Source organism: Podarcis vaucheri, assembly GCF_965113315.1.
Source record: "Podarcis vaucheri genome assembly, chromosome: 17".
NCBI lineage: Eukaryota > Metazoa > Chordata > Lepidosauria > Squamata > Lacertidae > Podarcis > Podarcis vaucheri.
The window spans coordinates 13,836,996-13,851,886 of NC_138755.1; the positions used below are offsets into that span (position 1 = coordinate 13,836,996).

The following is a 14,891-nucleotide window of genomic DNA, read 5'->3' on the forward strand; positions in this document are numbered from 1 at the left end:
ATATGTAACCCAAGGTACCACTGTAGTTGTTTATTTTCTCGACATCTGCTGGGAGGGTGTTCCACAGGGCAGGCGCCGGCAACGAGAAGGCCCTCTGCCTGGTTCCCTGTAACTTGGCTTCTCCTAGTGAGGGAACCGCCAGAAGGCCCTCGGCACTGGACCTCAGTGTCCAGGTTGGATGATGGGGGTGGAGACGCTCCTTCAGGTCTACTGGGCCGAAGCCATTTAGGGCTTTCAAGGTCAGCACCAACGCTTTGAACTGTGCTCAAAGTGGGAGCCATGTAGGTCTTTCAAGAGCGGTGTTATATGGTCTCGGCGGCTGCTCCCAGTCACCAGTCTAGCTGCCACATTCTGGATTAATTGCAGTTTTGTTGTCTTCAGCTGGGCCATCACTTACAGCTGCTCCACTACCAGTTGGGTCAGGGGAGGCTGAGGCGGCCTCTGGGTCTAGTAACCCACTGACGTCTCCCGAGCTGCAGAGACAAAGGTCTGAGAGAAGGAGAGACCTGAATACTCGCAGGAGGAGTGCTCGCCTCCAGGCGAAACAGGGAGGTGAGTCGCCGGGGGATCAGGACCGGCCGTTACCCCGACGAAGATAAAAGGCTGTCGGACCCTGCCCCAGGTTGCAGGAGCAACATTGCTGTATGCCAGATCCTGCCTGAGATCCTGTCCCTGTCCTTGCCTGGTTTCCTGCCTTGTGTCCTGCCTTGGCCCTGTCGGACTGACTCCCAGCGGAACCTTCAGATTCTGGACCAGACCTGGACCGCGTTACTCGGGTTTAATAATAATAATAATAATAATAATAATAATAATAATAATAATAATTACTATTGTTATTATTATTATAACCCGGCCATCTGGCTGGGCTTCCCCAGCCACTCTGGGCAGCTTCCAACAAAATATTAAAATCCCAGAATACATCAAACATGGTAGTTGTTGTTCTCTTTGACATCTGGTGGAAGGGTTTCTCAGGTCACCCCCAAGGCCAGCACAACGGATGGCTAAGACAAATGCCAAGTGGTAGCGATAGGAGGGAACTGGCAAGGCATGTGTACATTTGGGGAACGACCAAATTTTCCCGTGTATTAGGCAAGGTTTCTTGACTCAAAAATTATGTCAAAAAACTGGGGCTTTTGGGGGGTACACGGACAGTGGCATGGGGGAGGGGAGCTGCGCACGTCCAGCCAGCTGGTTGGGGGGCGCGCAATTCCCCCCCATGCTGCTGAGGAAGGTGCATGCTCTAGGGAGCGTTTCCGCAGCAGAGTGGGGAAACTGTGCACCCTCCAGCCAGCTGGTTGGCAGGCCCTCACTCTAGGGAGCATTTCCCACCCACAGTGGCGGGGGGGGGGGGGAGCGGCTGCCCCCTTTGCCAACCCCCAGCAATGTCTTCATCATGCAAGGCAGACGTTACATGTCTGAGTCTTTTTTACGATATGAGAAGCACTTTCGCAAAGAGGGCTGCTTTCCTCTGCTGTGGGAGAAAGGAAAGGACAGAGGGAGATATTGAAAACTCTGTTAGTACTAGTACCTAATTCCTAAGGCTTTTTAATGTATGGGACAACAGCCGCTTGGATGCTACTAGCCCAGAGGTGGAAAGAAGCCCCTACCAGAGAGGAATGGCAAGTTAAACTGATGGACTACGCTGAAATGGCAAAGCTGGATGGAAAACACAGGAACCGAGAGGACAAAAACTTTTAAAAAGAATGGGAAAAATATATAAGTTAATTAGGAGACCACTGTAAGCAGATGGAAACATGAGCAGGATTTGAAGCTCACTTGTAATGTAATAGGGAAGTTTTTAAATGTTTGACGCTGTATTGTGTTTTTAATATTCAGCTGGAAGCTGCCCAGAGTAGCTGGGGAAATCCAGCCAGATGGGTGGGGTATAAAATAATAATAACAATTATTATTATTATTATTATTATTATTATTATTATTATTATTATTATTATTATTCTCTGGACAATGTGGATTGATATAAAATATGGAATAATATGGAGTTGTAGATGTTGACAATAGGACCCATGGAGGGGAAGTCTTGAGATTCAGAGAAATCTCTATATATGGATACACATTTGGAATATTACGAATTCATATTTGCAAAATCAAATAAAAACGATTACAAAATGAAAAGAAAACTCTGTTAGTGGCAGCTGAAAGAGGTACTTGCCTTCTTTCTCCTCCTCCTCTTCTTCTTCTCCTTGGCCGCCTGCGCTTGCTTGTGCTCCCAAACCAGATTCGTCAGGTTGGCCACATATTCGTCCGTTTGCTGCAGCAGGTAAGCCAGGCGCCGGTCCTTCTTCTGGTCAATGAGCTTGCGGTAGCCTTCTTCATCTTCAGCCTGGCAGCGCAAGGAAAGGCAAATTAAGGGACTCTGTCGCCAAGCAGCTGCTCACGGAAGACCCAAAGAAAGTGGGGACGCTTTCTGCGCGGGATCCGGGCGCAGGGGTCAAGTTCCATCACTTCCAAAGCTCCAGGGGTCATTTCAGGGCTGGGGAGACAGCTATTTGCCAACTGCGCCGTATCAGTACCGCTACGTACCGCTTCCCAAATGATGTTGAGTCAAAACCTCCAATATGTTAAAGCACCCAAAAAAAAAGCGCCTCTATTTTGTTCACCGTTTTAAAAAACAGAGTCCTACGGTAGGGCTGCCATACACCCAGGATTCCTCCGTCGAAAATGATGGAATTGCCAAAGATTGGCTAAAATGTCCGGGGAAACCTGGGTATATGGCAGCCCATATCGGAAATGTTGATGTTTTGGAGAATTTTTTGTTAATTGTTATTGTTTTTTTGAGATTCTGCAGAAAAATCTAGACACCTTTTGCACCCAGATGTTTTCCATTGTGAGTCAAAGTCCTGATTTCTAGATACTGAAAGCACCAGCTGCAATAGTAGGGGGACCTATACCTTCTTATTCCTTAAACAGTAATTAAATATCAAGGGAAACTTTGGAGAAATATTAAAGCAGGCTTCCACAACCTCGGCCCTGCAGATGTTTTGAGACTACAATTCCCATCATCCCTATCACTGGTCCTGCTAGCTAGGGATCATGGGAGCTGTAGGCCAAAAACATCTGGAGGGCCGAGGCTGAGAAAGCCTGCATTACAGTGATGCATTAAAATCCAAGATGAACTGAGGTCAACACCCAAGAGAACAAACAGGAGTTACATTTGCTGAATGTAATAGCTCAACAACTTCCCTTCTACTGACTTTGTGGGTCACAGGGAACGACGTTGGAAAACGTGGCCTCAGTCCCACCAAATTTAAACACTCTTATGTCCCATTGGTTTTAGCAGAAAAATACATTCTTAAACGCCTCCCTCTGAAATCAGTACGATTCAGAGGACGCTTAACTTTTGATGAAATCTTGCCTCTTGCCTTTGACATGGAAATAATTCTCAAGGTGGGGCTGCCACAGGAAATAATGGAAAGGTCATGTGTCACTGCGGTTTATATATAACCGAAGGGTTAGAAAAAAATGATATGGTCTTGATGCCGTGAATGCTAACAAGTGTTTGAAAGAAATCACTGTGCTGCGGTAGAAGCTTCTACAGAGAAAGTATAGTTCCTTGAAAATTAACCACCATATAAAAGAACATCTGGTGTTGCTCAGAAGGTATAAGTAATGGGGTCAAACTATAAATGGGGGCAGGGCAATTAAAATATTGGAAACCACAAGGTAAGGTGAAAGTGGTTTGGTTCATTATATTAAAGGGAGTCCATAAATATCATAAACACCCCATTAAGACGCACATAAAAGACAACAAAAGGTTTACAAATGGAAATAGCTCCCTTATTTTCACCTTGGGTTGGCTCACGGCTCTCGAGAGACAATGGAGTACGCCTCCGGGGGTGAAGTCAAATCACTGCATTAGGAGCACTTAAGTGACCTCCCTGGGGTACAAGCCTGGGCAGCATGTCTGGGGGTCCTGGGCTGCCCCCTCTCAGCTGATGGGGTCCAAAGGAAAGCAGAACAAGATGTTGGGTACCAGCTTGGCTGAAGGAGTTGCTGGAAGGAGGCGGACAAGGCGCCATCCAAACATCTTGGGGACTCCACTATGGATTTGGGTAAGAGGGTTTACTCCTGAGCCTTCTCTTCTCCCGAAGATGTCCCGCAAGGCAGTAGAAGTTTAGGACCAGGGTTTTCCATCTCCTGGATGAGCCCCATCGGCCGCTCCCTTCCCTCTACAGCGGGGTTTCCCAAACTTGGGTCTCCAGATGTTTTTGGCCTACAACTCCCATCATCCTTAAGCTAGCAGGACCAGTGGACAGGGATGATGGGAACTGTAGTCCAAGAACAGGAAGAGACCCACGTTTGGGAAGCCCTACAGCAACGGCCTCCTTGAGCCAACACCAGCCTCACCATCAGCCGCCGCATTCGCTCTTTCTCAATCCTCTCCGTTTCCTTCTTCTGCTCACGCTCCGTGTTGGCGTGCCACGTGGCCACGGCTTTGGAAAGCTTCTGGATTTTCCCAGCCACGGACCGGTGGTACTCTTTGAAGTCCTTAGCGTGCTGCAAGATGCTGTTGAGATACTCCTGCGAAAAAGAAAAAAGGGGGAAATCAACCGGGGGGGGGGCTGACCCACAAGCAACGGTCACAGATTCCAAGAGCACCCTGCATCAAGGATCTAAATGTATCTCCTCCGGCTGATATACTGCTATGAATCACAGCTGGGAATATGAGGTTGCGGCCCCTCCTTCATCCTTGAGATGGGAAGGTAACTGCAGAGTCACCCTTAAACTAAGCCAGGAGGGATACGCTTGGGTCCTCCACTCCTGATCGACCCAGCAGCCAGGCTCCCACCAGTTTTGACCATTTCTATTAGTTTGGGCTTGAATATGGGCAATGCTTTCCGGTCCAACTGTCAATAAACAAAATAAATTATGGCTTTGCCAATAATAATAATAATAATATTTATTATTTATACTCCACCCATCTGCCTGGGTGTAACCTGAGGTATGACTGTACTAAAAACACGACAACACATATTAAAAACTTATCTAAACAGGGCTGCCTTCAGATGCCTTCTAAAAGTCAGATAGTTCCTTATTTCCTTGACATCTGCTGGGGGGGGCGTTTCACAGGGTGGGTGCCACCACCGAGAAGGCCCTCTGCCTGGTTCCCTGTAACCTCGCTTCTTGCAGGGAGGGAAATGCCAGAAGGCCCTCAGAGCTGGACCTCTGAGGTTCGACAATGTGGGTGGCAACGCTCCTTCAGGTCTACTGGGCTGAGGCCGTTTAGGGCTTTAAAGATCAGCACCAACACTTTGAATTGTGCTTGGAAACGTACAGTAAGTGTCTGTTGCTGTGAACGCCCGTTGGTCTTATTTTGCATGCATTCAGGCCTTAAATGAACTGTCACAAAGTGTACTTCTTATATATCACGGCAATCTGAACCCTTGTTAACAATTGCTTTTCCTGCATGTCATTTCCTTCTAGACATGCATGCCCACTTTTTTCTCTCTGGGCCGATCTGGGGGGGGGGGGGTTCTCCCGACCCCACAGGGCCCATGGCAGGCTAGGGGGGAGAGCACCGCCTTGGGAACCCTTGCGCTGGCTCCCACAAGTGGACGGACGTGATGGTTCTCCAATGTGCCATCAGCCTCTGGGTTGTTTTTGCTGCTGTTGCCTCTCTGGAAACAGCCAGGCTGGCACGTCATCCTGAAGTGGCGCATATTTAAACCACTAACTGAGTGCTTCCTTGCATCCAGTCTTTTGCTGCTGAATAATGGAGCTAAAAACAAAGTAAGTGAGGCTATTTAGTCCTGTGGACTGGGGAGAAAGGATTAATCTTCCCTCCCCAGCCAAGATGCAAATAAAAGTCACTTCTGCACTGCCAATGGCCTTAGAAAGAAGCTGCTGTAATGCCAGAGGGAGCATTAACATCTTGGGGGCCGGGGGGGGGGGGAGAGCCCACCACGTCTAATTAAAAAACCAACAACCCGACATGCTCTCTAATGCAATATTGAGCACCACGTGCTATTTGGCTCAGAGGCATAATCTCTGGGGGTTCCTAGCGGTTCTGCAGGAAGACATCAAACATCAATAAAAATGGAACGTATCTAAAAAAGCAGGAGAGGAAATCTGCATGTTGCAAGTCCTATTAATGAGAGCAAGCGGGCAGCGGTCTCTTCCTAAACCACTAGGTCCTCCGCAGATCAACCGTAGGCCGATCCCTTTTGGAACAAATCACAGATCCATGCTCATGCTTGCTACATATCTGGCATGCAGCAGGTTCCATGTCCAATTCCTGGCACCCCCTGTTTTGAAAAAGGACCAGGTAGCAATTGATTCAAAAGGCTTAAAGCCTGAGAGTGATTCCTAGGCAGACAGAAAGTCTGTGTCAGCTTCTTTCTGTCCCCATGTGTTTTGGGGGAAAGTCTCAGGTTCAGTCCTGGACATCTGCATGTAGGGCTGAGCGAAGGAACCGTTCAACCCACTGTGCTTAATTGATTGATTTAATAATAATAATAATAATAATAATAATAATAACAACAACAACAACAACAATTAATTATTATTACAGTGGTGCCTCGCAAGACGAAATTAATTCGTTCCGCAAGTCTCTTCGTCTTGCGGTTTTTTCGTCTTGCGATGCACGGTTTCCCATAGGAATGCATTGAAAATCAATTAATGCGTTCCTAGGGAAACCACCTTCAGACCAGGTCCGGGGACAGTCTGTCCCCGGACCTCTTCTGAAGGCTGGGGGGGGGGACAAGGGCTTTTCTTCCCACCCCCAGCATTTTAAAAAACCCCGGGACAGCGGAGGACTTCTCCGCTGTCCGGGGCGATCTTAAAATGCTGGCGGGCGGCATTTTAAAATCGCCCCGGGACAGCGGAGGACTTCTCCGCTGTCCGGGGCGATTTAAAAGCCCCTGGGAAGGCAGGCAGGGGGGACAAAGACTTTCGCCCCCTGCCCGCCTTCAGAAGGCGTCCCCGCCCCCCCCGCCCCACTTCGGAACAGCTTTCCGAAGTGGGGCGGCTGGGGCAGGCGTCCCCGCCCCCCCTCCCCACTTCGGAACAGCTTTCCGAAGTGGGGCGGCTGGGGCAGGCGTCCCCGCCCCCCCGCCCCACTTCAGAACAGCTTTCCGAAGTGGGGCGGCTGGGGCAGGTGTCCCCGCCCCCCCTCCCCACTTCGGAACAGCTTTCCGAAGTGGGGCGGCTGGGGCAGGTGTCCCCGCCCCCCCTTCGGAACAGCGTTTTAAAATGCTGGGGGTCGGCAGCGCTTCGCTCCCGACCCCCAGCATTTTAAAACCTTCCCGGGACACAGGGAGATTTTAAAATGCTGGGGGTCGGCAGCGAACGCTTCGCTCCCGCCCGCCAGCATTTTAAGATCGCCCGGGGCAGGCGGGGGGGGGGGAAGGCAGGCGGGGGGAGCAAAGACTTTTGCCCCCCGCCGGCCTTCAGAAGAGGTCCTCTTCTGAAGGCCAGCTGTGGGCGAAAGTCTTTGCTCCCGACGGCCAGCATTTCCCTATGGGCTTTCGTCTTGCGATGCAAGCCCATAGGGAAATTCGTCTTGCGAAGCGCCTCCAAAACAGAAAACCCTTTCATCTTGCGGGTTTTCCGTCTTGCGAGGCATTCGTCTTGCGGGGTACTACTGTATTTATACCCCGCCCATCTGTCTGGGTTTCCCCAGCCACTCTAGGCGGTTTCCAACAAAATATTAAAATACAATACAGTGGTATCTCAGGTTAAGTACTTAATTCGTTCCGGAGGTCCATTCTTAACCTGAAACTGTTCTTAACCTGAAGCACCACTTTAGCTAATGCGGCCTCCTCCTGCCACTGCGCCGCCGGAGCCCAATTTCTGTTCTCATCCTGAAGCAAAGTTCTTAACTTGAAGCACTATTTCTGTACTTGATTGGCCAGGGAATTCCCCAGATGTCAATCCCATGGAGAATTTGTAGGCTGTATGCAAGTCGCCTCCGTGCTGTAGACTGTACGACTATAGAGAAGCTCATTCAGGCGCTGATTCAAGTGTGGTACAGGGATCCGAAAATCAACGGACTGTTCGTAACTAGTAGACTCCATGCCCAACCGTGTTCAAACGCTGCTTAAAAATAGCGGAGGCCATATCTATTACTACCGTACATATACATGAGTTTTGTACATGTATACGTGAGTTTTGTGTAATAAAGTGATCCATGTGGCGGTCACCTCCAGGCTTGACTACTGTAATTCGCTCTACGCAGGGCTGCCCTTGAAGCTGTCCCAGAAACTCCAGCGGGTGCAGAATGCTGCAGCAAGGCTCCTCAGGGGGTCTCTGCTTTTCCAGCTGCACTGGCTCCCGGTGGAGTACAGGGTCAGATTTAAGGTGCTGGTTTTGACCTTTAAAGCCCTTCACGGCCTAGGACCCTCGTACCTACGGGACCGCCTCTCCTGGTATGCCCCACAGAGGACCTTAAGGTCTATAAATAGCAACACCCTAGAGGTCCCGGGCCCTAAAGAAGTTAGATTAGCTTCAGGCAGAGCCAGGGGCTTTTCAACACTGGCTCCGGCCTGGTGGAACGCTCTGTCTCATGAGACCAGGGCCCTGCAGGATCTGATTTCTTTCCGCAGGGCCTGTAAGACAGAGTTGTTCCGCCTGGCCTTTGGCTTGAAGCCAATTTGATTCCCTCCCCCTCTTTCTTTTTCCTTCCCCTCCTGTGATGAGGCTGCATTTTAATATTTTAATGTTTCAATATTTTAATGTTGTATTTTAATCTTGCTTTTAAGTTGTATTCATTCAATTTGTTTTTATTATTGCTTGTTAGCCGCCCTGTGCCCAGACTTGGCTGGGGAGGGCAGGGTATAAATAAAAATTATTATTATTATTAAACTACATTGCTTGTTTCAATTAATTTGCACAAGGGTGTACGTAGCAAGACGAGCAGCTGACTGCATTACAGCTCCAAACCCTGACCCTTGGCTTTGCTGCTGATGGGAGTTGGAGTCCAGTGATATTTGGAGGGAGCGCTGGCAGCTATTCCTGCAACAGACGAGCAGAACCGTCTTGGAGCATGCAGATACCTGGTGCTTCTGCCTCCGTTTCCGTTCCTGTTCAATCTTCTGCTGCTTCTCCAGCTTCTCCGTCATCCGCGCTTCCCGCAAGGTCTGGCGCTTGCTGCGCTTGTAGGCCTTCGAGTTCAGAGCCGTCTCCAGGGTCGTGTCGCGGCGCATGCAAGCCACCACCTCTTGCCTGAGCTGGGAGCCAGAAGGACAGACCTTAGCAGCAAATCATCACCAGCAAAACTCATTTTTTAAAAGAACTGTCTCCTTCCCTTCCCTTTTTTATTTTAAATTTTTATTCATACTTTTCAGATTCACACATCTCACTGATTTCACCACCATTCTGACATTTCAAAACTTAACTTCCTTCCCCCTCTTTCTGCGGTTCCTTGAATTTGTTTTTAATATCCTCTGCATATCCAAATTAGCTTAATTTTCTCATTTATCCATCTTCTTTAAATATACACTCTTATGAAACCGCAGGTTATTACAATAACCCTGCCAATGTTTTTATCTGTTTACAGTTTATCCGTAAATATTCAATAAACCTTTTCCATTCTTTTATAAAAAGTTTGTTATCCTGATTTCTTATTCTTTGGGTAAATTTTGCCATTTCTGCATATTTCCTTTCGCCTATAAGCTTTTTTGGTAGTACGTCTAAATCTGGCTGGATTCCTCAAATGCCAGATCCCTGTTTTCTTGGCCAAGCTCACCAATATAGGTAGAATCTGAGAAATTGTCAGACTAGTAATTAATTTTAAAAAGGAATCATTCACTCTGCTCTGGGATTTATATACAAGATAGCAACGCACTCCGAAAACACTTTGCTTTCAAAGACTTTACATGTGACTTTTATTCTCACTTTTGCGTTATTGCACTGCTATGCTGTTGTCGTCATGCTGTTCTGCAAGAAGGAAAAGTCAACTGAAATGATTCTTATAAAGAAGAGTTAGCATCTAGAATCTAGCAGGATGTCGGCAGAGCACAGCAGGCAGAAGATTGATTTTGGAAACTGAATTTCTAGGTTCAAATCTCTTTTCAGCTATCGCTCCTTCGATGATATAAAGATGGAAAATTCACTCATCCAAAGACTAGCCTGGTTGGGGCTGGGTGGGCGTCAGATAGCAATTAAGATTAGGGATCTTGAGTGCTACAGAAAGCACAATAACAACTTGACGGTGGTTAATTATTACTGATAACAAGGCACACGGGGCAAATTAAACTGAATTTCCATGTACTCACAGGGAGGCTACTGGCATGATCTCCTCATCAACACCACCCTCCCCACCCCCAGTGCTGCTCCAGGCTATTACTGTGATTAATTTATCCATCACTTTCTCTAACGTAACAATCTTATTGAAAGTTTTTTGACGTGTTAAACACTAACATCCAAACTCATTGGTAGGAAAACGCAAAACACTATAGAAAAGAAAAAGAGGAAAAAAGAATAGAAAATCAGTAACTATAAAGACATTTGTGCTGTACATATCTTCTAATTAGGGACGCGGGTGGCGCTGTGGGTTAAACCACAGAGCCTAGGGTTTGCCAATCAGAAGGTCGGCGGTTTGAATCCCTGCAACGGGGTGAGCTCCCGTTGCTTGGTCCCTGCTCCTGACAACCTAGCAGTTCAAAAACACGTCAAAGTGCAAGTAGATAAATAGGTACCACTCTGGCAGGAAGGCAAACGGCATTTCCATGCGCTGCTCTGGTTCGCCAGAAGCGGCTTAGTCACGCTGACCACATGACCCGGAACCTGTACACCGGCTCCCTCGGCCAACAAAGCGAGATGAGCGCCGCAACCCCAGAGCCATCCATGACTGGACCTAACGGTCAGGGGTCCCTTTACCTATCTTCTCATTTATCCACACATAGAAAGGCAGACCCCTCTGCCCTCACCAGGGTGCCCCCACTTTCCCCCCTGAGAAATTCTTTCCACCCTCCTTTTCTTGCAGGCACCTACCACCAACTGTCCCCTTCCTGAAAGCGTCCTCTTCAATACATCCTAAAGGAATCTTAAAGTTCTCAGTCCCCTTCTCAACCGGAAGTCAGTATTCCGGTTTGCAAACTTTTTTCAGAAGCCGAACGTGCTCCGTTTTGAGTGTTACGCTTCCGACTTGAGCACCACACTTCCGTTTTGACTGTTACGCAGAGGTCTGTCTGTTTTTGCTTTTTATTTTGCATTTTTGCGACTGTGTGCAACCCAGTTCAGCTACTGATCGATTGTGTGACTGCAGTACATTGTTTATCACTTTCATTTTATGGATCAATGGTCTCGTTAAGAGAGTGAAATTCATGTTAAATTGCTATTTTAGGGGCTGTCTTTAAAAGTCTGGAACAGATTAATCCATTTTGCATTGGGAAAGCGTGCCTTGGTTTTGGAATGGACTTCCGGAACAGATAAAAGTTTGAGAACTAAGGTACCACTGTATTTGTCAACTACAGTGGTACCACGGAAGTTGAATGGAATCCGTTCCGGAAGTCAGTTCGACTTCCAAAACATTCGGAACCTGAGGTGCGGCTTCCGATTGGCTGCAGGAACACGTCGGACATTTGGGTTCCAAAGAACGTTCGCAAAGTGGAACACTCACTTCCGGGTCTGCAGCGTTCCGGAGCCAAAATGTTTGAGGCGCAAGGCGTTTGGGATTGAAGGTACTACTGTACAACCAAAAAAATGCTTCCTTTCAGGGAAATTTGTTACCTGGCGCTGGAAATTCAGCAGCCTGAGTGCTTTCAGCTCCACCGTGGCCTTAGTTCGCAGGTCTGGGGGCAAAGAGCCAGGCAAGTTTTCCAATTCCTGAATTCTGTGAGCGATCCGTGCCTGAAGTCTAAACAGGGAAGGACACAGGACAGGGGATTAGAAGAGAAAAGAGATTAATTTGCCCATTGCAGGTGCATTTGACATTCTCTTGACCTTGCTAGAGCTGCGATCCCATCCTCCGTTACATGCGAATAAATCCAACCGCATCTCGCGGGACTTTACTCTCTGCAAACATGCATAGGATTGGGGCTACACTGTTGTTACCGCTAATGAAATGCAAGTACGTACACTCTTGAAAGACGCAGCACTTTCAAGCGCTGTTATTTATATCTAAAATAATTAGACTACGAATCACTGGAGAATTACGCATTTATCTGAAAAGCCTTTGAACTGCACATTATGTGTCTGTTAAGCTTAAGGTAAGAAATGAACAGAGAAAATCCTTTGAAATTTTCCAAAAGGCCAAGAGTTCCCTCACACTGTTGAGGAAGACATTTGAGGCATAAGCAAGGCTCAAAACGAGAGAGAAAAGGTTTTAGATTCCAGCCAACCTGGGCTCCATTTCAAGGCAGCCTCAATTTCACCCACGGAAAAGTTTTGCAATGGTTTTTAGGTCCACCTGGATAGAAGGGGGGTGGGTAGCATCCCACGGTGTGGACACACAAATACACACACTTTTCTTATTTATTTATTTTTGTCAGAACAATGTCAGCTGCCAATCATGACGATTCACCGGCATGCCATTCAAATACCAATGAATTCACCCCCTTGTGTGCCACTCCTTGCGCATCGTTAAATCTCTTTATCGCAGCGCAAAGAGGGAAGAATTAATGCTAATGGTGTTAATAGAGGAGTTGGCAGCCCTGGGATGAAAAGTTGTTAACTAAGCGCAACGTTAAGAGCGGTGTCAGTCTGGCACCAGACGGGGAGCTGAAAGAGGCAGCGCTTCCAAGAGCCAAGTGGGTCCTAACATTACAGAGGACCCTCCTTCTACTTTCAGGCCAGGGAACAGAGCCAAGCGCCAGCAGAAGCCAGAAGGGCCTGGGGAGGGAAGCAGGACGGGCCCCAGAAATTCTGGACAAATGGGAACCCCGGCAAACTGATCAGCAGCGTTAGGGCAGGAGGGGAATTTGATTCAGGGAAGAATGTCACCGTGACTTTGTCCCCTTTATCTTAATAAGGACTGGCCGCCTTACCTTGGCAGGTAAAATGAAGAAAGCAACACCTGAAAATCAACTGAAACCCACATGTCTATCTAAGGGTAGAGACCAGTAGCACCAAATTGTAGATGCTGCCATTAATTTATCGCAAACTTATTCTTGGCTTTGCTTAAAACTGAACTAAGAGTCTTATAACTGAACTATAAATAGATAGATAGATAGATAGATAGATAGATAGATAGATAGATAGATGATAGATAGATAGATAGATGATAGATAATAGATAGATAGATAGATAGATAGATAGATAGATAGATAGATAGATAGATGATAGATAGATAGATAGATGATAGATAGATAAACGCAACAGCCAAATGGCTTTCACATAAATTAAAAGGAAAAAATATTTTTGGGCTGTTTTTTAAAATATAAATTCCTACTAGGAATGCCCTGCATAAGGAATTGTAATTAACACTCTACCTTTAAAGGCTTTGTGGCAGCCACATATTCTACAATCAATGCATCAAATGCCGAAATAATGCTTCCTGCCTAATCCTTGGAACAGATTAAAAAGGCTGCCCTAGCATTCGGAGGGAAACAGTGAAGGCTCTTAAGTCATTCAGTCATAAGGAAGGGCCAAAGACGGAAGCAGTTTCTTGAAGCTGCCATTTGCAAAACGCTCAGGGGATTTAATCTCACCCTGCCCAAAATATGTTTAATTAATCTCCACAGTGCAGTTATTTGTCTTCATCCATGAAGAAAGCAAATTTTGAACTGGGGCCGGAGAGGGAGATCTTTTTGCAAAAGGGCAGCAGTCCCTGGAACCGAGGGAGCACAGTCACAAGCGTCGGCCTGAAGGACGGTGAGGTTTTTTTGGGAACGGGGTCCATGCGGCAGGACTGAGGCCTCTGGGGTCGCAAAGAGCTTTCTGGCAGGGATACTTTCGTCAGATGATAAAAGGAATCCATCCGACATAATCCACTGTGCTCATAATTTCAGGACAATAGCGGGTGTAATTTTTTTCATGAGCTCTGAGAAGGAAAGAAGCTTTGCACATAGTGGAGTGACATTAAATTGCACTGCGGATTATTAGTTTTACAAGACTTATTCATTAAGATTAAAGCAGCACTTAATTTTTTCTTCTAAGTGTTCAAGAGAGCTTTGTAAAAATTACGGCATGAATTTATTGCGCTGGCCCAGTTTCAAACAGCAAAATAAGCTGAGCTGTTCTCGAGATAAATGTAAAGGTTTTGTAGAGATTTTTCAAAAGATAAAGAGTTTCACCAGTCTTTGTTGGTCAAAGGAGGGTATAATCACGTTTTGGAGCAATCTCTTCTTATGCAGAATGAATTCAAGAGAGAAGTCAAGTATAGCCATACTATGACGAATATCAGGAAAACTCTTTACAGGATGGGCTGAAACTTTTCAGAGACAGTTTTAAGGGCAGAAGGCAGAAGGCACCGTCAATGGCACTTCTCTGACCCTTCTTCTTCGTCCGCAGGTCTCAGGATGGTTCAAAATTTAAAGCATTAGCACAAAACATTCTCTAGCCAGTTAGCTTCTGCCTTCGCTCAGAGCATGCAGGTTTCTCTTAAGTAGTAGTAGTATAATAATAATAATATTTTATTTATACCCCGCCCTCCCCAGCCAAGACTGGCCTCAGGGCGGCTAACAACTAATAATAAAAACAAGTTGATTAATATACAATTTAAAAGATTAAGATACAACATTAAAACATTAGGGTGCAATCTCTTCATAGGAAATTTAATTTCCTTAGGGCCCGGGACTTCTAGGGTGTTGCTATATATGGACCTTAAGGTCCTCCGTGGGGCATACCAGGAGAGGGGGTCCCGTAGGTACGAAGGTCCTAGGCCGTGATGTAGCCTTCGAGAAGGTGGCAATGTGAGAACCCCAATTCTTAACAGAGATTCAGGAAATCCCAAATAATACTGGGAGCCAAGGAAACTGTGTTGCAGCAGCATA

The 14,891-nt window shown here is 46.9% G+C and overlaps 1 protein-coding gene across 4 annotated transcripts in view; it reads right to left on the bottom strand.

Moving 5' to 3' along the window:
- SMARCA2 (SWI/SNF related BAF chromatin remodeling complex subunit ATPase 2) overlaps positions 1-14,891 on the bottom strand; it is a 132,670-nt gene that overhangs the window by 86,707 nt on the left and 31,072 nt on the right. For all 4 annotated transcript variants that reach the window (XM_082204541.1, XM_082204540.1, XM_082204542.1 and 1 more), the window contains 4 exons: positions 11,689-11,815; positions 9,012-9,185; positions 4,366-4,539; positions 2,171-2,341 (listed from right to left, as the gene is read on the bottom strand). In XM_082204541.1, coding sequence (XP_082060667.1) covers positions 2,171-2,341; positions 4,366-4,539; positions 9,012-9,185; positions 11,689-11,815 — 646 coding nt within the window. The remainder of the gene's footprint in view (positions 1-2,170; positions 2,342-4,365; positions 4,540-9,011; positions 9,186-11,688; positions 11,816-14,891) is intronic.